Source organism: Myxocyprinus asiaticus, chromosome 31 (genome assembly GCF_019703515.2).
Source record: "Myxocyprinus asiaticus isolate MX2 ecotype Aquarium Trade chromosome 31, UBuf_Myxa_2, whole genome shotgun sequence".
In the NCBI taxonomy this organism is placed as follows: domain Eukaryota; kingdom Metazoa; phylum Chordata; class Actinopteri; order Cypriniformes; family Catostomidae; genus Myxocyprinus; species Myxocyprinus asiaticus.
This window is the reverse complement of record NC_059374.1, coordinates 15,760,274-15,783,045: the sequence shown is the minus strand read 5'-3', so window position 1 is coordinate 15,783,045 and position 22,772 is coordinate 15,760,274. Positions and strand designations below refer to the sequence as shown.

Genomic DNA, 22,772 nt, shown 5'->3' with positions numbered 1-22,772 from the left:
ACATCATATGCTTAGCGCCACTTACAAAAAATCTAAACTAGCAGCAAACTTGCCACAAATTTGCTGTTCATTATTATCACATGCAAATGAGCTTTTGATTCGCCACAATTGTTTGGCAGAAGTTTGCAGCTCTTAGTGATGATCAGAGCTCTTCTGCCATTAGTGATGATCCTCCGGTAAACCTTTGGCAACAATGGACAATTTGCCGCAAGTTTCCTGCAAAGCTCATTTGCATGTGAAAATTATCAGAGGCGAACTCTTGATTTTCTATACGTCATGCACGCAAAGTCGGTGGGCATGGCAATGAAGTGTTGATATTTTCGTGCAAGTATGCACAAAGTCTAGGCAAAAACGGGAAGGCGAAATTGCACTCACAAAACACTAATGGGTTGGGTCAAATGCATTTTAATCCTTATGTTGTTCTCCAGTTATTGCACCATCATCAACTTCATTCACATACAATACACCCACAGTTTGCATGCATACGGCCACAGGTAGCACAATCATTCCACCCACAGCCAATTGCACTTTGCTCTGGCACAAAATTTGCATGTGAATGTACCCTTCACTAATAGTCTTGTAAAAGGTCTTTTTGTGCATTTTTTTTTTTTTTTCTTACTTTTGTTTGGAACGAACTTTCGAGTGCCATCCCCTTCCCACAGCACAAAAATGCCCTTTGGAAAACGCCCTAAATGTCATCCTTCCGCCAGAAAGCATAGTCCCTGGCAGTTAACAGTAAACAGAATGTTGCTAGGCAACAAGAATAACCGTCAGTTATGGGTGCTATGGAGTGATACAAATAGTAGTTCCGTGAAGAGGTCAGAGCTGTGTTTTATCATGAATAAAGCACGGCTGTTGACAAATCAGCATCCAGAACCGGAACTATTCGTTTTATAATTCATTGCAATCCAATTGGGAAAGTACTGCAATTTCTTTTCAGTTTTAATTGATTACAAATGAGTCCAAAATCTTTCCATTTTTAGATACACTCACTGTACAGGAACACCTGAACACCTACTTATTCATGCGATTATCTAATCGATTATCTATTGATTAGCCAATCGTGTAGCAGCAGGGCAATGCATAAAATCATACGGCTACATGTCAGGAGCTTCAGTTAATGTTCATGTCAACCATCAGAAAGGGGAAAAAAAATGTGATCTCAGTTTTCTGTGATTTCTGTTACTGCTGATCTCCTGGGATTTTCACACACAACAGTTCCTAGAGTTTACTCAGAATGGTGCCAAAAACAGTAATTATCCAGTGAGCGGCAGATCTGCAGATCGAAATGCCTTGTTGATGATAGACGTCAGTGGAGAATGACCAGACTGGTTCGAGCTGGCAGAAAGGCTACATTAACTCAGATAACCACTTTGTACAATTTTAGTGAACAGAATAGCATCTCAGAATGCACAACACATTGAACCATGAAGCGGATGGGCTACAAAAGCTCTCATAGCGGATGGTAAAGTCTTTCAAGGGAATACGGCTTAGGAATTGTTTAACTTATGAATGGAATGCACTTCATGTAAGAAAAATCCTACCTGGCATATAAAAACTTTATACCTTTAATTTGTGTTTTTCAACATAATTTATCCCTAATCGCCCAAGTCTACTCTTTCTACAATGTAAACAGCAGTGACCTGCAATTGGTACCTTAAGGAGCCAGTTCTGTCTGATCTAACTCTTTAAATTAGTTTTGTTTCTGTAACCCAATGTAATCAGATTGATTCAGACATGTTAAATTACATTTTTAATGTTACCAAACGAAGCAAATTTTTAGGTAAATATATTTGTGAGTGTATAGGAGCTTTTCTTTCTAGTTTCCTTCTCCTTGTTAACATGTCTACAGTTGTCGATACAAAGTGGACTTAGCAGAGTGATTAAATTTTTGGATCCATGCTAAGTGTCCATAAAAGGTTTGTTTCTTTCTGACTATTCTAAGAAATTAAGTTGATGACATTTTTTATACTGTGCTTTTTTATAAGCAGAAATAAATGTGACTGTTACAGAACAGTTGCATTGTTTTAAAGAGGCCATTGGAGGCTTTTCTCTATCCATAGTATTAACAAACTGAGGTACATTGTCTGATTTAAGCCATCGATTAATATTTCTTTGTAAAGTTAACTGATATGTAGCCTGCTCCATCATTTTGAGTCACTTGGTCCCAGAGACACATTTTGCATTTTGAGTTTAATGAACTGAAGTAACAATGAAAGCATTTAAATTTGTATATCAACCAAAGTTATGATCATATATCTCGACAATGGTTTGGAGTAGAAATATTGTAATCATATCGTTAGAAAGCTGAGACTTCCTTCTTACTATTGTGCATAAAACTCAAAGTGTGTTTCTGGGTCAAAGTGACTAAACATGATGGAGCGTGTCACATATGCTTTTGATATAAAAAATAAATTACAACAAATTGTGGTAACACTTTACAATAAGGTTCCATTGGTTAACATTAATTTATGTATTAGGTACAATGAACACTATACTGTAATTTTTACAGCATTTATTAATCTTTGTTAATGTAAGTTACAATTGCTCATTGTTAGTTCATGTTAGCTCATACTACATTAACTAATGTTAACCATCAAAAATGTACATTTAAAAAATGTATTTCTATATATTGAAATTGACATTAACCAAGATTAATAAATGCTTTAAAAGTTTTGTTCATTGTTAGTTCATTATGACACTACTTTAAAGGAATTATTGTGCAAAAGCTTCTTAAATGTTTTTAAAAGCTGCTCTTCACATATCCTTTCAAAAACATTATAGCCAGTTAATCATTTTAAATAACATTTAAAAAGTTAAATAGTTCTGAATCCTATTACATTTTGACCTAACAAGTCAAAGACTGTCAAAGAATGGAATACATACAGATGGTGTTATACATTACATGTAGACAGAACTTTTATCTTATTAAAAATTTATAAACCTTAGAACAACAAACACTTATGTCAGCTTGAAATGTATTCCTCGAAACAGAAGAATATATTTATATTTGATGAGAGTATTAATAACACAGTAAATATGGACATTGATATCTTGCATGATAAGCTTCATTGTCAGATCATGCTGTAGCTTCACCTTCAGGCTAAAAGTATCTCCTGGAAGAGTTTGTAAGTTTTATAATTAATTTTACACAGATCTTGATTACAAACTATGTTTTACAACCTTGCATTTCAATGTCCAAGGGCATATTTAATGAATTATTAAAACTCTCATCGAATAAGAGTATATTTTTTAGTGTCAAGGAATACGTTTAAAGTTCTGAGGTTTATTAATGCATTTAAAACTATTTGTAATTGTAAAGAACTACTACAGTCACTCTTAAGTGTGTAACTTTTCTTGACATAGAAATAGCTCCTTAAACTAACACATTTTAACATATTACAGCACAGAAATAAATAACAAAATAAAATGCAACTATTATAACAGTTCAGATACATGTACATCAGTGTGGCATGTTTAAAAAAAAAAAAAAAAAAAAAATCAAATGCATACATACAAAGACAGCATTGTAAAATAAAACGATTGGTTTACTTACCACTGTCTGAACCATCTCACAAAAAGTCTTCACTCTTAAATTCAAATTACCTGCTGAAACATAATAATATCAGTAAAATTCTGTGGAGACCAATGACCTTTCCCACAAGTCCTTTCTTCCTCTCTCAGGCCTCAGATTCACTGTACGCTGTTCACATACTTGAAAAGTTGAGAGGGAGAGCGAAAAGAAATTTCAAAAGGTAGTAAGGGCTGCATCCTCCTCTAATGCACTCTAGTACTTGTTCCCGGTATGCTAAAGGTCTAAAAAACTGCAGCATTGTACTTTGAGTGCAAGAGAGAGATTCTCAGGTCCCTGTTAACCAATGCAGGCTATCTCCAGCTCTCTGTTTCTCCCTCCCCCTTCTGTCCTCCACACCTTCCTTTCTCCATATACTCTCCTCCGCCCCTACCATATATCTCTCTCTCTTCCCTTCTCCCTCTGGTTAAGTTTTGCAACATCATGCTCCCCTCACTGGCGCAGTCCAGGGGAGTTGAGCATCCTTGCCATCACTGTTTTTCATTGTCACAGCTCTGAGATGAACATTCCAGTACACACTGTCAAGGACATTTGTTCAGTAAAACAATTTACTGTGTGGCACATCAAATATCAATTCCAAATATGAAATCTGTCCATATCAAGGGCACATTCATGAAATTACAGCTCTTTCTAAAAGCACAATCTTTCTTTAGGCTGCAGTGGTATTCTGTTGTCCTTTTGTTCTGGTTATTTTGCTTGGCAGTCATCAAATTGACTCCATAAAAGCCCTCAATTGTGTTTCTTCCTAAACTCTTTCTTGTTACACTTCCATCTTCTTTCCCCATTGTCCCACTATGTGTGGGTCTCAGTTGTCCCCTCTTTCTCTCTCTCTCTCTCTCTCTCTCACTCTCTTTCTTACTGATTCTATACAGTAGAATGCATTATGGGAATTGCTCTCTCTCTCTTTCATACCCCACCCTTCCACACACACACACGCACACCTTATGCTGCGATATGGTATTCCAAGGTCACATTGTCCTGAGTGTGTGTATGTGTGTGTTTGTACATGTGTGTGACCACAGGCGGTTGATATTGAGTGCTATACTATAAATCACAATGGCCCACACAGGAGACATTCTGCCATTCAGGGCCGTATGTGTGTGTGTTTATGTGTGTGTGTGTGGGGGGGGGGGGGGGGGGAGGGTTTACGAGGACATTTTTTTAGGTTACAAACATTTTTTGAAAATGTATAAATGTAGAAAGTTTTTTTGTGGGGGTTAGGTTTAGGGGTAGGGTATAGAATCTACAGTATAAAAATAATTATGTCTATGGAGAGTCCTCATAAGTATAGTCGCACAAACAAATGTCCCCACAAGGATAGTAAAACCTGAGATCACCTACCTTGGGGGGCCCAGCCAGTGGTCCCCATGAGGGAAATGGCTTTTTAAACATACTAAACGATGTTTTTTGAAAATGTTAAAATGCAAAAAGGTTTCTGTGAGGGTTAAGTTTAGGGGTAGGTTTAGGGTTAGGCGATAGAAATTATCGTTAGATCTGTATAAAATCCAAAAATGAATGGAAGCCTATGGAGAGTCCCCACAATGATATAAAAACAAGTTTGTGTGCGTGTTTGTAAATGTCTCTGTTTATATAAGATGTCTGTCAAGCAGCTGCTGTCTCTCTTTGGTTTAACTTTCTTTCACTGTACATTGGCATCTGTTTCCCAATTAAACTTACAGACCTACTCTATCAAAGCTATCAGTTACAAAGAAAATAACTGATAGCTTTGATAGAGTAGGTCTGCTTATTTATCTTTTCCAGATAAAACCAAAAGGCTACAAGGACATTATTGTAATGCATTTGCCAGCTGTACCGTAATAGTGGGTTGGGGTTGGTGTTGTTGTCGGCTTGAAGTGTGCAGTGGACCAAGTCGGAGCGCGTGTGTGCATAAAACAGTGCCGCTCTTGGCAAGTATATGGAACAGGTTCTGACTACAGGTTCTACTGTGTAGTAACATTAAAATACATATAATACAATGTACTTAGTGTGTAACTACATGTTGTTCTGCAAAATTCTCCCAAGATTCACATTTTCTGCTACTGAGGTTGAGGTACGGGTAGGTTTAGGTGTAGGGTTAAGTCCCAGACATACTCCAGCTCAGAGCGGGTCAAGCAGGACCTGTTACAGAGGCATAAAGTAATTGATAACACATTTTAATTTCACATTAGCTTAGGTTTTACATGTAGCGTCTTCATTTTTAAATGCTCCTCTAAATGTTTGCAAACAGTATACTATTGCTCGGCTGTTTAGAACTTATTTTTTACCCCTGAACATCGAACAAAGAAGAACTTCTCCAGAAGTATATTGGGGCCTTTAGGTTTAGGATTAGAGGTAAGGTAAACAGTGTAACTACAGATGTAGTTAAATGCAGGTACTTTAAATGAAAGTAAAAAGTATGTTCATAATAAATACATTATATCAAATGCTTACTAACATAGCAGTTAAAGATACCTAATAAAAAGCGGTTCAGCGGAGGTGCCACAATGTTGTGCCGGAGCAATGTTTCGGGCCGTTACGCCCCAATTTAACCCCTGGACACACTCATTTAACATGAGTCGGAAGTCAAAATGTGAATTTTAAAACAAAAACGAAATATTGATTTTTGACAGGTTTTTTTTTTTTTTTTTTTTTTTTTTTTTGTGCGTCTCTCTTCCGATCAGTGCTCCTCTTTACTACAAAATTACAGCACGAAAAACACATAATGAACATCAGATGGGATGTTGAAAGACAAAATGCCATTGGCTGAAATGATCCTCTCTTAACTGCGGGAAAACGTGATATCAACAATCTTTACTTAAAAGTATGCATTTGCCTCAGGGAAGTTATCTGTTGTCCATAGTTTGAAAGCTTGATGAAATGAACTGTAGAAAAGTTTGCTAAGAAAATTGCTAAAACTTTAAATAACATCACTGTCAGAGATGCGACAACAGATGCGGAGTGGATACAACTAATTTCAGAGAATTTAACCACTTCAGTGCTGGTGGATGTGTGATTGGGTGTGGATGCGCGAATGGAATCTCTAGAACATGTTTTCTCAAAAACAAGGTTTTATGACAGACAACATTCATATGATTATACCTTGGCAACAGTTTGGGATGGAAGAAGCATACAAATTTTATATTTAGAGAGCTGAGACAATTCATTTTACTTTAGTGTATTAAACCCTAAATGTGATTCTGGGAAGAGTGAAAATGAAAATGATGGACTAGATCACATATAAAATACAAATCTATCTCTAAACCCCAAGCCTAAACCTTACTGTCAGTGGAGTAAAAATTGTATTTCATAGCAAAAATGCAACCTCCAAATGGCGCCCACCATTGTTTATATTAACACGATTACTTTCTGGTTTCCATGGGACCAGAACCTGTGTCTTGGAGGTTGTTCATACAATGCGCTATCAGTAGCACAATAGCGAAATGTGATCACAGTGGAACTGATGCAAAAATGTCTAATGGGGGATGGCTCTTGTCAGTAATTTGGCTGAATGGGGTTGATTTCATAGTACATTAACTTTCGGAGGCAAAATTGCGATTTGTGATGTGACCATGTTGTCAACTACCCATATAACTACCCTACCCACAGTTGCTTTCCAGGACACTTGGTTTGGGCAACTATTTATAACTATTTATGGGCCTCACCATTTTGACAGTGGATTTTGAGGAGGTGGGTCAAAGCTGTTATGAGGTAGCCTTGGTAGACCACAAGTATAGTTAAGCCAGAGGGCCCATATATGCCTTGAATGACTAAGGCTATTGACTAGCAAAATGCCATTGTCTATAATTCTCAGACCGCAAGGGCCCTAGACCACTTTCCCATGTGCTCAGCTTTCATTTTACCAACAGCACTACTGAGTGATCTAGTTCTCAATCCAGTTATTGGGATGCTGGGGAAATGAGCCACAAATAATCAAATAATCCATGAGACAGCCTGTTTCAGAATGCTTAGTTTCCATAAAGTCTGGTCCACTTTACAGTTTATTCTGTCCAAGAACCATCTAATAACTGACTTGAGTGACAGACATGTAAAGTGACCAACCACAGTTCACTTTGTTTGCTCATGACTTAGAAGTGGGTAAATCTGAAAGGAATGATTCCACAATAACAAACCACCAAACAATAAAGTGGTATCTCACTCAAACAATGCCGCAACAGCCAACGCCATCGGTTGTGGAGGAAATTTGTTTAATCAGAATTGCAATTCACCCAAAAGTAATATGTACAGACTATTTCACTGACATAATGGCACCTAAACACTAGAGAATGCTCATATGGAGCGTTTGAAAGATAGGAAAACATAAACTCAATTGTGAGGGCGTGCCAGTTTGAAATTAAGTTTTTTGATTTCCGAAAGCACAACTGGACCTGCCCCTCTGAAATTCTCATTGGTCAACAGATATCTACAGCAGAGTGTGTTGCAGCTGAAGTTAAAATATTCTTAACTTTTGGTCGCATGATGGAACATCACATTCACAAACCCTCACATTCATCTCCTTCCAATGCACCATCCCCATTGAAATGGATTCACAGCATTCTCTGACCATAAACTCTAACGTGTAGGCACAGAGGCACAAAAAACATGTATGCAATGTATTCAAGGCATTGGGACGCCATATTAAGGGGGGCTTCGGCTGGACACCAAGGGGGTGCAACTGGAAACCCAGCCGAAAATATTCAAGGGGTTCAGTCACCAAACAGTCGGTGGGCAGTTTGTGTAAGCACTCCTAAAGGCTAATTAAAAGATATAATAGATATCTTTCAGTAATTTTTTGCATTAAAGTGAACAATATTGACCAAACAGATAAAGCCTATCTAATGGCATGAAGTGGGCTATTACTGGACAACACCTGGTGACTTATTTTAAAAATTCAGATGGCTAAGCAGTCTCACTGCTTCAATAAAAGTGCCAAATGGTTGTGAATTGAAAAATTATCTGCAGGCCTGAGATGAAGATATACAGTAAATATAATTGACTACATAATTGTTGATTTGTAACCGTACAATAAAGGTTGCATTTAAATAATTAGATTACCATCTGGATTTTACATACAGTATAAAGAGTTCATTTGTGACTTTTGCATTTGGTTGACATGCAAAAGAAGCATTTGTCTGTAATCTAACTCTGCAGTTTGGAGGCCTGGATAGAATTAGGGCCATAAAGTAGGTGGGAGAGAGAAGGTTTGAGAAAACAAACAATCAATCAGATGTTTACATGTTGAAGTGTTTAAGATTTTAAGTGTAAAGCCATGCTCTCCATGGAAAACAAAACTGTTTATATGAATTACTGAAAGGTTAAAACTGCATCATAAATCATGCACACAGTACATTTAATATCCTGAATGAGCTCAGCAGGGATACTTCGTGCAAATTTAGAGTTTTTATAGAGTTTGATGCAGCTTCTTTTCCTGGAACCATAATCATTGATTCAGTCCTGCATTGTAGGGAATCCAATAGCTCTAAAATTTCCACACTTGTGTTTACTTCAGGCTTGGAATTGCTCCAAATAGTGAAACAGATAGAAGAAAGATGTAGACACCCAGAGGAAAATAAAATCACTAAGGAGGTCTCATTAATATCTGATTTGTTTCTCCTAGAGTGCATTGAATTAAAATATAATGGGAACCTTTGTTTAAATCTGATGCATCTCAGATTATTCTCCTAAAACCTCCGCAATCTTACTTGCATCTACTCTAGAGTATCAGAAGTGATCTCAACAATGTTCTACAAGTAAGCAATCGACAGGGATTTCATTATGAACTTATAGATTTCACATCAAATTTTTCCAGGACCAAATTTTCTGGACTATGCTATCCTTGTTAATTTTATAGATCTGTTCTCTTACTATAGGGTGAATAGGGTAATCTGGGGCATTATTTTGCATTTGGACATCAGAATTTACAGTATGTGCCCTACATAACCCAATGCACCAGATTACCCCAATTCACTCTTACAATTGTCTCATCTGTGCCCATTTAAGCATTTTAACCACATTAAGTCTCTTAAAATAAAATCTTAATCCTCAATCCTCTGGGCAGTGCAGCTAGCTCAGACATAAAAAGAAGGGAAGAGAAACTAGAGAAAAATGAAATATTGAGGATGTAATTGACAGAGGTTGAATAAATCTCTGCTGTCAGAGAAGTGTGTGTGTGGGGGGGGGGGGTAGAGAGAGAGATAATGCTATAAACGTGGTTACAGGCATGGGCTATAACGGGACCCTATTACATTCCTTTCCTGAAGGGTTTATGATCTTCACAGATGTGATTAGTCTAAAAGACATTCCCCCTACAACACATACTCTCACACACACTCATCCACACCTCCTACACTCTCGCTCCCCCCTCCTTCTTTCTCTCTCGCCTTTCGCTCGTCCCGTCCCTCTGCAGTGGCTCATTCTTTCCTGCGCCGACTTCAGACACACAGCACCTACCCTCTCCACCCCTCCTCTGGACATTCATCCCAGCATGCGCCACCTATTCAGAGGCAAGACCAACAGTCTCTTCCTCAGATTTAAAGCAGAGCTTTGCACTGGAGCTACAGCTAAATGAATCCAGCGTATCCTGCGTCCACACACTGAGAGCCAGTGATCAGAAGAGAAACGTCAACGGATCAGGTGCAGCCTCTAGTCCTCTCTGTCTTGCCCTCCCTCATTGGGACATACTGCAAAGGAGGACTGAGCACAGGGAGGCACTCTCTGCAAGACCTCTGTAGTTTGTCTAGTCAGCATTCCTGTTTTGATTTTGTGCTCTGTGCTGGGTCTCGTGTGGCCCCTCAACACCCACCCTGACCCATCCCACCCAAGACAGAAGCACATAGACACCCAGGAAACAGGCAGACATACAGATCATTGCCGGACAAGTGAGCAGACAGTTTGAGATGGAGTTGCAACAAGGTAGAAGATCAATTCTGCACAGGTGTGTGCAATCTGGTGATGTATTTCATGCAGGTCTGGTTATCACACTTCTGCTCGGTAAGTCTCTTACAATAATTCCTTTACTTTCCCTTTCTCGTCCCTTGTACCTTATCAACTCTCTCTAGTTGTTTACTCCTCAGGCGCCCCATCCTACCTTTTCTTGTGTGATGGCTGCCAAAATGCTGCAGTTGCACAAACTGAAAGGGTCCAAACAAGCTTGAGTATTTACTTGTTGTTGTGTGTCTGGTTCGCTTTGTTTAAAGATCTCAGGTTTCTATGTCTGGAGAAGCTATGGGTGGACAAGGATCCTGCTCCTACCTTTGGTCAAAGAAAGATAGATTGTGGAAAAATAAATCATGCAATTGGTGTATGTCACTTTGTCAATTTATGGGGCATGTAGCAGCCAACTGGGTGCATATCAAGAGGGCATGATCATGTTGGCATCAAATATCTTCAATTAGTACAGTAGGAGCTTTGGAATCCTGCAGAACTATTAGGAATATTGGTGCACAACAACTAATGCGTATATGAATGAGCAATACTTTTCATCAGTCAATACTCACAGTGGTCTTATCTGTCCCACTTGTGCAATTTGGTTTATCTGAGTTAACTTGTTATTAAATGTCCTCACCTACTGTGCAAGTAATGCACCTAATCAGAGATCTGCTTGTGACCAAAATACTCCAGTGACTTCAGCCATCCTTTATAATTTGCCTTAAAGCTACTATATCTTCATGCCACTCTTAAAAACCTTGTCATAACTACCACAGTCTTTGAGGGGGAGACGTCCCCTCTGTTATTCAGATGATTGGTTGATTATACGTAATGTAAGGTCATGCTAACGCCTTAAACTGTGTTCTTTTATCAACCTAAGGTCGTGGACAGTTTAAGCATAAACTAATTGGCACATATCGATTTTTGCCCGATTTCACTTTTCATTTTAACCACTATACTGGCGTTCTTACCGGTTTACTAAATGTGAGCAAGTTTTGTGCAAATGACTGTAAATTATGACTGTTTAGACATCAAATGCAGAGAAAAAAGTTTTTCTTGAACTCTCTGATTTTTTGGGATAAGCTGATTTTTGGTCGTTAGCATATTGGTGTGCGCATGTAAATGCACTCAGTATCTTTTTTTTATTGAAAGATTCTTTAACTTTTACATTTGGTTCCCCCAGTCTTCAATGTTTGTTTTCATGCTTCCTAAACACCCTCTTCATGATCTCTCCTACTTTTCACATGGACTCTTTACACCAACTCCTGATAATCTCCTGATAATCTCACTGTTAGCTACTGAAAAACAATTTACCCATATATCATGCAAAGTCTGTCCTAAAGGTAGTAAATGCTATTTTGTGTGCTGAAATTGTTTGATTGATTTACATTAGCTGCGGGATGTTATTTGCAGGATGTGTGGGTTTGTGCTTAAAGTGTCTTGATGATGTATTGGGCTGTGCGACTCTTGAGTCACATGGCACACCAGCTCAGCACTTAGTTGAATTTCACCATTTAATTACATTAATTATTTTTGAGCAGGTGGGCATTATTCTTCAATTCAATATATGGTATTTCTCAATATGTTTACTGAAAATCCTTCAGGTTATAAGAAGGTGCACTACTATGGCAAATAACTTTTTAGACAGAGAGGGTGGTAATAAAGTCACACAGACTTCACTTTGATTTGTGTGGTTTGATTACACAAAATATTTCTGTTTCTTAGTGTATGGCAACTGATAGGAACTTTAATTAAAAAAAATAAATAAAAAACATAATGCAGCATTATGTATTGGGGAAAACAAAGGAGACTCAAGGTGAACTTGTTTACTACCAGGAGTACATACACCATAGTATTTAAAGAGCCATGGTGTTTACAGTTTTTAGAGTCATCAGACTATCAATGACATGTCTCTGCATAAACTAGGATAAATGGAGCAGGTCCCAAAAAAGTGTTCAATACAGTTTAGTAATATTACCAAGTACAGTTCTACGTAATACCAATACTAATAATTAAACAAATAAAAGGACACACTGTTCCTCCATTCTGTATTAAATAGAGTAATGGATAAGAACAAGCCTCTATAAATAGTCAGTGAGCACAGATGTGTGTAATGTCATGGCATGCTGAGTGTGTGAAGAGCAGTTGTGGTATCTCCTCTACCGTCACTAGTCCCTCACACCAAGAGTGATTAGGATACACGGAGCTCATGGCTGCACTCATGCATCCGAAAGGATACTCTGACATCAAGACTGAGTGCAATTATTAGCCTCATTGCTAATTAGCTACATTACTAAATGGCAGTAGTACTTCCTCGTCTGATTGTGAGGAAAACAATGTGTACTTCTTGTAAATTATACATAAGTTAATTTATATATATATATATATATATATATATATATATATATATATATATATATATAAATCAATTTTAAATGTATTTTATGATATAATATGTTTTATTGGTATCATTGGTAGTTGTTAGTTAATTATTTAACTTTTTAATTTTTATGTCCACAGGGCACTCAGTTGCCTGCATAATGGTGTCGATATGACATCTATCAGGTAACTGCAGGGCTAACTGCCAAAGCTAGCCAGCCAAACTTTGATCCTCATACCGCAACGCTAAAAATATATCGGCTATAAGACAGAAAATTGCTTTTCAGTTTACTTGCATCACTTGAAAAGAGCTGCAGGGGGCAGTTTCCTAGATGGCTGCTGAGTAAACTGACTTGCCTTAAAGGGTCTTGTGTTTAATGCAACAGTAAGAACTGTCCCATCTGAAGCTTGTGCATAAAACGCTGCTATCACAGACAGGAGCGCCGTAACGGGGAGGACAGTTGGGATGATTTTAAGGCCCCTGGACAGACATGGGGCCCAGCAGAACCCCTAAGTCTTTTCCTGCATGATTTTGTGATAAATGGCCACATCATGAAGACTTGATAATAAAAGATGATCTAGTGTGTGAGATCCCCTTTAAGACATTCAGTGGTTCATCCCAAAAGTGCTTTTTAAGCATAAAATGCAACACGGAGCGACTCGCGTCATAAATCAGGCATGACTGAATCATGTGGAGCCCCAAACAGCGCAGCGCAGACCACAAAACCTAAATTAAACTGATATTTTTTTCTATGGAGAATGTCAAAAATCTCATGAGGCCAGACAGACCCGACATTCTAAACAGCACAAACAAAGAAAACAATGTGCTATTATTCATGCAGGCGAGAAAACAATGTGCCATTCTTGTAGCATCACCAACTTAGTAAAAGTTAGGTCTTGAAAGAAATATTACAGATTTATATTGAAACTATAAAATGGTTAGGGTTAGGTTACTTGTATTTTATAATAACAAATCTGTTTTAATTATAGATTTATAACTAGTTTGGCTACTGTTTTTTTCCATAACAAAATGCTATAGTTTGTTTCATAGAAATGTGGTTTTGTTTGCCTTCAGATATTCCAATCGATTACTTAAATCAATATTTAAACATAAAAATACAATATTTCCATTGGAAACACAGTCCCAATTCACTAAAATGACATGACCAAACATGAGTGCAAAGTTGTTAGGGGGCCCAGAAATCCTAACGGCGCCCCTGGTCACAAGCTGTTTCTGAGCTGTTTCTTGTTACAAAGATGTTAGAGCAGATATTTTTATACATCACACTTCTCTCTCTCTCTCTCTCTCTCTCTCTCTCTCTCTCTCTCTCTCTCTCTCTCTCAATCTCTCCCTCTCTCTCTCTCTCTCTCTCTCTCTCTCTCAATCTCTCCCTCTCTCTCTCTCTCTCTCTCTTTACAGTTTAAAACTGTAATTGCTTTACAGTTGTAAAGGGTGCTACAACCTTTATCTAAAAGTTTTATTCAACATATTAAACCATAAACTGCACTTTTTAAAATGCTTTGTTATAATTTGCCATTTTGTGTAGCTTACTTTATACATTCTGTGCCCCATAAACTGTATGGAAAAGAATCTTTACAATAAAAAGAGAACAGATAGAGAAGAGACTTTCCCAAAAAGGTAAGGAAACTGTCACTTTACCTAAATTCATTACATCTTTATGATAAAATAAAATATAAATCATAAGTGAACCCTGTGAACCAAAAACAAAAAGTTCCAGTTTAACCGCTGGCTTACGTTGTTCGTCTTTGTGGACAAACAGACAAAAAAAGTGTCAAACTGTAACAGACATTCAAATGTAACTTCAAACATTTAGAAAAAAAATAAATTCATAAACATTTTCTAATGTAAACATGTATCAAACATACAGTAAAAATTAGGGATGTGCCAAAAGCCAAATACCTTATTCAGAAAGGCACAAATAATGACTTCAAACATATAAAGGATTCATCTGAATAATAGAAACAATATTCGTTTGACTGATTATCTAAGAAGCACAAGGATAAAGCAACATTTTAAATAAACATTTCCAAGATTACAAAGAAATTATGAGTCTGTGAAGTCACTATTAGTAGCCTACTAAAGTGTATGGATGGGCGTGGTCTCGACTCAGTATGCGGTCTCCGTTAATCGTGCGCATATGGAGCTTGTCAAGTGTAACATTAACTAAGACACTACATAATCTAGGCTACATTTTCCACTCCTTAAAATGTCTATATTAATGTATCACACAATTCACACGTAATGATTTCCATGTATTAATTTATAAACCAACCTGAGCGCAATGTTAGATTCCTGACCTGAAGTGATGATTTCATGACGGAGCTCGTCTATTCACCTCTAAAAGTTGACCACATTTATTTTCACATCACCGATTAAGATAAGCATCCAGTTAAGATTTTATTTAAGAAGTTTAAATGCTCCATAAAGGTTCAAATGCGCCATAAATGTACATTTATTCAGAATATTCCTGCTCATGTGATACAAAAAACTGAAACATGCGCAATCTGTTTCCCCCTCCCTTTAAACTGTGCTAAATTTGAAAATGTTAACGTAACAATGTTATTATTATTATTATTTTCCCACTGTTTCGCTAATTCTGTACATGTAATTTAACTAAATAATGATGCCCTATTTGTAGGCTATATTGATTTATTCTAATTTCTTTTAATGTTTGTATTTAATGTTCACTGCAAAATGTGTGCTTGACATTTCACAATTGCTTGACTCCTCGTGCCTCATTTAACAACATAATTGAGTTCTGCCATTCATAAGCCTGCATATTCAGCTTCATCTGGTAAGAAAAAAAAATAATAAAATAATAATATAATGAAATAATAATAGCATAATAATAATAATAATACTCATATAATCAATAATAGTTAGTATTATTTTTATTAGGCTATTATTATGAATTGGCATATACAAGGCATATTTTATTTATAGAAACTATACATGTAATAGAGTTACATTTTAAAAATGTAAAAATGTTGTTTCATTTAGTTTTGTCGCAGTTCCGGTTTAAGCCCCGCCCACATTCAGTTCTATCAGAGACAGATACAGATAATTTTGCGATAGTAACAGACACAGATACAAATACATATGCACTGCACACTCCTAGTATAAATGTACATAGGCCTAATAACTTTGTTGTGAAAAACCTGAGCTCCTGAAATAATAATGAATAGACTGAAGTATTAACTACTTTATAAAAGTTAGCCTACTTTACTCTGAATTCTTCATGCTTTAGAGACTTATTAATTTTCCGTGAAAGGATATTGCATTGTGTGTAGCGTGTTTCTTATATATAATAAAATTTAATAAAATAATTTAATAATCTTCATGATGTGTCTTTTTCATCTCGTCTTCATTATCATTGACGAAATCAAAAAACTTTTAATCAACAAACATTTTCATTGATTTTGATGACAAGATTAATAATGTAAAAAGAATGAAGTCTTACATTGAACTCGAATCAGCAGTATCACGAGTTTCCTCTTAAATTGATAATACAAAACAATACAAACATTAATAGTCGATAAAACACTTGAATAATCATAATAAAATATACTTGTAATTGGTGGTGGTTCAGGAGAGTCCCCTGTTCTTTGTGTAAAAGCGCTTTGAGTGTAGTGTCAGAAAAATTTACAATTAATTAATTTTGTCACGGCTCCAGTGAGTTTGTTGGTTTGTTCTGTGTGTTGTGTTATTTTCTCTCCCTCGTGTCTCGCAGGCGCTGCTGGCATGCATGATCAGTGTTTCCATGGGAACATTGATTGTTTTCCAGGGGAATGCTGATCGTGCCACTAATTAGCGTGCTAGCAGAACCTGGTTCTCCACTAATTCACTCCCTTCTTAAGACCTTCGTGTTCTCAGTATCTTTGCTAGATTGTTGTTTGATGTGAAATAACTTACCTCACACTCTCTGCCTATTTGGTCCTGTCTCATGTATCTGTTTGGTTGTCCATCTCTGCCCGCGTGTTGGGAGTGTGGTTGCCTTCCAGTTTGCTGTACGCTTGTTCTCTATGCTCACAAGTCTTCAATGGAGGACTCCTCATCTCTGCCTGCATGTCAGGACTGATTGCCTTCCAGTCTGCTGGGCGTTGTTCTTTTCACCTCATTACGCTTCAACAAAGGATTCCTATGAATCTGCTCCTGACTTACACAGTGCACACACTCGCCTACAAACACACTTTTCACAGATTTGCCCAATCCCTCCCCGCAACTGCAGCTGGTGCCGGGATCCTCAGTCTTCTCTGGCACAGTGAAAGTTAATATTTATTGTTAATAAATCCTTTGAACTGTTCCTCTGCTCTTGGGTCTCTTTGTCTCGCTCTCTGACAGAACAATCTAGCCACGATGGACCCAGCGGAGAAATCTACTCTTCGCTCCACCCTCTCTCAGCAGGGAGCTTTACTGGGACATCAGCAGGATCAAATCTCAGCATCTAACTGGGCTCTGGAGATGATGGTGTCACAGCTCGCTGAGCTCACCATTGTTGTACAACAACTCCGCTTACCTCCTGATGCTGGTCCTACTCAGGAAGCATCCTCACCAGCTCTAGCGGTTCCCCATGTTTCTGGGCGCTTAGAGGCTCGTATCTCTCCTCCAACCCCATTTTCAGGTGAGGCAGGATCCTAGCACATTCTTTTCACAATGTTCCCTGTTCTACACGTTACAGCCCTCTGCTTTCCCTTCAAAGAAAATGGAGGTGGCTTGTGTGATCACACTCCTCACCGGAAGGGGTGGTGAATGGGGAACCACCTTGTGGGACAACAGACATCCCTGTTGCGCCTCTTTTCACGCTTTCCCCACGGAGCTCTGCCAAGGTTTTGACCGCTCGGCTCAAGGTCAGGAGGCAGCAAGGGTGTTATCCGGATTGTCTCAAGGAGATCAGTGAGTCTCAGATTATACTATCGCGTTTCGCACCCTGGCTGCTTCTTGTGAGTGGAATGACCACGGCATGTGGGACCAGTTTCTTCATGGGTTTTCTGTCAACATCCAGGAAGAAATTTATCCTTTGGATCTGCCTCCATGCTTCGACGATTTGGTGGATCTGGCTATCCGAGTCGATCAACGCCTGGCCCTACGCCGTCAATGCCGCTCTCCAACTACTCAGGCGGTGGGCCATCCTACCCCGTCTGCTTCTTCGACCAGGTCACCAGAATCACGTCCCGACACAGAGCCCATGCAAGTCTGAAAAACTCAGATTTCACATAGGGAGAAGCAGCGACGCCTCTCACCTCCACCCGCACTGACTTTTGTTGGTCCCTGCGGGCTGAGGCCATGTTTTCTAAATTAAAGGAGCGGTTTTATACTGTACCCATCTTTGTAACTCCTGACCCTGCAAGTCAGTTCGTCGTGGAGCTGGATACAACTGAGGTTGGTGTTGGAGCGGTCCTGTCGCAGCGCTCTTCCTCGGATGGAAAGATTCATCCGTGTGACTTTTTTTTAGCACCGTTTAGCACCAGCAGAATGGAACTATGACATCGGTGACTGAGAATTTCTGGCTGTCCGGTTGGCCTTGGGTGAGTGGCATCATTGGTTAGAGGGTTCGTGGTCTGGACTGATCATAAGAACCTAGAGTTTATCTGTAGCACCAAAGGCTCACTGGGCACTATTTTTCACCCATTTTAATTTTTTGTTCTTTTGTATCGCTCTGGCTCTAAGAATGTCAAGCCCGACTCTTTGTCTTGATGTTTCAAGGTCGAGGCCTCCACTGTTCCACTGGATACCATTCTACCCACCACTCGAGTGGTGGGCATGGTATCCTGGGAGGTGGAGGCTATAGTCTGTGCTGCACTACGAAACACCGCACCCCCCACTATGTGCCCAGTGGGTTGGTTATTTGTTCCGCGATCAGTTCGGATGTGGGGTCTTGCCTTCCAATTTGCTGTACGCTTGTTTTCTGCACTCACGAGTCTTCAATGGAGGACTCCTCGTCTCTGCCTGCATGTTGGGAGATTGATTGCCTTCCAGTCTGCTGGCTGTTGTTCTCTGCACCTCACTACGCTTCAATGGAGGATTCCTACGAATCCGCTCCTGACTTCCACAGTGCAATGGATTTGCCCATTGCGCAGCCATGGCACGCACGGATCCTCAAACCCCCCCCACAACTGCTGCTGGTGCCAGGATCCTCAGTCTTCACCAGCATAGTGAAAGTTGATGTTAACTGTTAATAAATCCTTTGAACTGTTCCTCTGCTCTTGGGCCTCTTTGTCTTGCTCTCTGACACATTCAAAATATGTAAATAAGGTTGTTGTTTATCTTCATCAAAGCAAGTAGTATTTCATTTTTAAATGTTTAATCATACAACATAATTATATCAACATGAAAATATCCCATTATGACTCTGGCTCTTCCGGATCTTCCAGTCATGATCACGAACAGGCGATGTCCAGGTAACCTCAAATCATGAGATTTATCTGCCAGAGCAGTAATGTCGAAACACGATGGACAGGGGCGGATTTAGGGATGGGCGACATGGGGAACCACGGGGTGCCCGTATATCCAAGGAGGGCATCTTGCCGGGGGCAGATTTCCTCTAGCCATCTCATCTCCAACCCACCCCCACACCCTCGTCAACAACTTTTGTTGAAGGGAGTCTTGCCTATGGCGCCCAACAAGCTAGAACCGCTACTGATGACGGATGTAATGTATTCTTCCTCATATTGCTTGCAATTTAAAATTTCAACCACAGATGCAGCTAGAGAGCACAAAGTTCTCTCGTGGAAAGCATTATGTCTTTCAATATGACCATGTGGTACAGAAACCTGAATGTAAAAAACAAAGCAAAGTTGTCTAAAGTTGTTAATGTAGCAAGTAAAATTGTAGTTATGACACAGTGACAGCTAAACAATATATTTATAACCACAGTTAAACAAAAAGTTTTGCCGATTATAGAGGATCTTACCCATCCTCTACACAGTCAGTTTCAGTTATTACCCTCAGGGAGGCATTTTAGGCAACCATGGGCTATCAAGAGTGTGTATCAGATATTATTTGTGACAACTGCAGTCAGATTATTAAACACGCATTTGTATATGTGTGTAAATAGGTGGGTAGGTATTTGAATATGCCTGAAGAGGGTATACTTTTAATGGATTATATTTATGTTTTTTATGCTGTTTTATGTGATGTGTTGGTGTTTGTATTGTGTATGGTGAAGCCGAAGACACATTTCCACATTGTGGATAATAAAGTCACTGAACTGAATTGAACTGAAGTTACGTGGTGCAGCTTTAACAAGACAATGAATGTACTTTTATGGTAAAGCATTGTTAAAATTACAGTGAAAAACACTAATCAGGCCTTCCAAGATGTCTCTGCGTGACCTATCACATTTCATTAAATTTTATGGAAATGTTTCTTCTTATTTTTTATATTAATTATGTACATTGGGGTGTTCTATATAATATTTTATGTAGTTTAGTTCATGTTTATTGCATTATTTTAGTGTCACATGTACACTGTCTCTACATGTATATTGGTCATTGCTCCTGGAAATGCCACTCGTGATTACCTTTGTCATCATGTGACCTTTTGAAGTTTCTGTGGTGTTTAATTAAGTTTATATATATTAATAATATAAACGGTATTGAACCACAAAATATAAAGACATCAAAATGACATCCCGTAATGCCTGGAACATGGTCACTGTATTTTTTAAGGTCAATTCCTGGCAACCACAGCAGCCAGTTTTTACACACATTTGACCAGACTCTAGGTGACTAGTTTGATAATGTAATCAGATAAATTTAAAACAATAGGTAATAATTAATTAAGCTGATCAATTATAAGCCCTTATTTAGCAACCACCTCACAACTTGCATTGCTTGATATTGCTTTGCCTTATGACTTGGTTGCGATAACCAGTTGCTTGGTTATGTTCGTGACTGGTCCCATGACAACCCTTATGAAAATTGGGAGTTCATGGCAAATTTGCCACAAATTCGCCACTGATAATTTTTACATGCAAATGAGCTTTGTGGCAATCTGTTGTTGCCAAAGGTTTGCTGCAGGTTCACCACTACCGGTGAAGAGCTGCAAACTTCTGGCAAACATTTGCGGTGAATCAAAAGCTCATTTGCGTGTGAAAATAAAAGGCGGCAAATTCGCGGCTAGTTTCGATTTTTTATAAGGGAAGTGGTAGGCTAATAATAGTACGAGATGGCAAAATTGTATTACTCAAACTTTGAGCCTAACTCGTGATTTTAATAGGAAAAAAAATTTTGTGTATCACAGAAGAAAGAAAACATCAGGGTTTGGAGTGATATGATGGAAGCGTATAACAGGTTATTGACATACATCAGTACATTTGTATTACATACATAAATATGAAATGAGTCACCAAATGTTTTGTAATTTTTTTATTTTTGTATAAAGTGTTGGATAAGAGCATAGTCTTAATAGTAAGTCAGTCCACTCGGCAGCCATCTTTGGAATGCTCTCATGCAGGCTGGACAGCTTCATTTTTCTATGTATACAAGCAGCATACAAGCACAGCTCCTATCTACTTGAATGGGAAAAGACTGACATTTTCAAAACGGTTGGTCAAGATTACGATCAAAGAACATAAAAAAATCTCAAATTTGATGCATCCATTTCAAATTCTGTTTGTTGATTGGTTGTTTCTATGTGAATAAAAATTTTACCTTTTTGCACAAGCCAAGTCATACGATGTCTTAAGCCCTGTTCACACCATCAGCGACTTTGTTGCTGGGTGTGGCTCTGTACTGTGATGTCGCTAGTGGGCGTTCTTACTCCTGTCGCTTTAACGTTATTGGTCGACTGCACTTCTGGCCTTAGCTTTAGAAAATCTGATCACAGATGAGATGTACTGCAAGTAAAACTAAGACATCATTCTAATTTGACAAGGAAGCCGTTCTCTTGCCTCAAAAAATTTACATTCTGCAGGGAAGAGTGTTTTTATATAAACTGCAGCAGTGCTCAGTGCATCATATCATTGACAAGACGAAATATCTATCAATATTTGAATAAAACTCACTCAGAATGCCAACGGTTTCAGACATGGTTTTCCATGCATTATTGTTTAATCATATCCATCCATGTGGCTGCAGACAAATGATACTAAACAGTGAATTCCCTCCAAACATTATTTCTTCTCTGTCTTGCCTGCACTCGGCTTCATTGTCTCAAAGGAGATGGATGATGTGAGTTCCGCTGTCTTAACTCTAATTGGTAGTCGCTCCAGAAAATGTATACTTTTCTCAACTTTGTCATGTTGCTCACACGTCCACATCTTGTCACTAACGGTCACTTGTGTTGCCAGAAGTCGCTGTGCTCTCATTGAAAATGAATGGCATTCTGTCACTTTGTCACTGTGTGCCGATGGCGGTGTGAATGGGTCTTTAGGATTTTTCAATCTTATTCAAATTATTACAAGTTGTCATTAGACTATGTTGTTAGCAACCATTCAGCAACTCTTATCACCTAACTTAAAGACAAAGTAATTTTTGTATTGTTCAAATATATATTGTTGCAAACAGTAAACATCCATATGGTGTTAAAGTCTTCACTCCGTGGCTTTTCAATGAGGAGAAACTTTACTTATAATCAAGGGAATGGCTCGTCAGTGATTGAGATAATGAGATATGTTAGCTGGCTCTAAATTGATGGCCTAAATAAGGGAAAGAGAGAGATGCTTATGAAGAGCAGTGGGGATTGTTTTTAATTAGTTTTATTGTCAGGAGTGTTCCTGACTAGAAGAATAGGTGTAGATTTGCAGGCAGTTATTATCTGAATCAGATCTATGACAGGATAATGTCATTTCTATTTCAAGCTTTAGGCCTCTTATTTTGTAAAGGCTAAGGTTTTATCTTTTTTTTTTTCCTAAGCTTATTTAACATAAGATTGCTA

General features: G+C 38.4%; 1 protein-coding gene across 1 annotated transcript in view; it reads left to right on the top strand.

Annotated features, from left to right (window-relative positions):
- Window positions 1-10,003: 10,003 nt before the first annotated feature.
- Window positions 10,004-22,772, top strand: part of scn4ba (sodium channel, voltage-gated, type IV, beta a) — a 79,820-nt gene continuing 67,051 nt past the window's right edge. Inside the window, exon 1 of the mRNA XM_051665537.1 lies at window positions 10,004-10,558. Within this exon, the coding sequence (XP_051521497.1) occupies window positions 10,465-10,558 (94 nt within the window). The 5' untranslated portion in view covers window positions 10,004-10,464. The remainder of the gene's footprint in view (window positions 10,559-22,772) is intronic.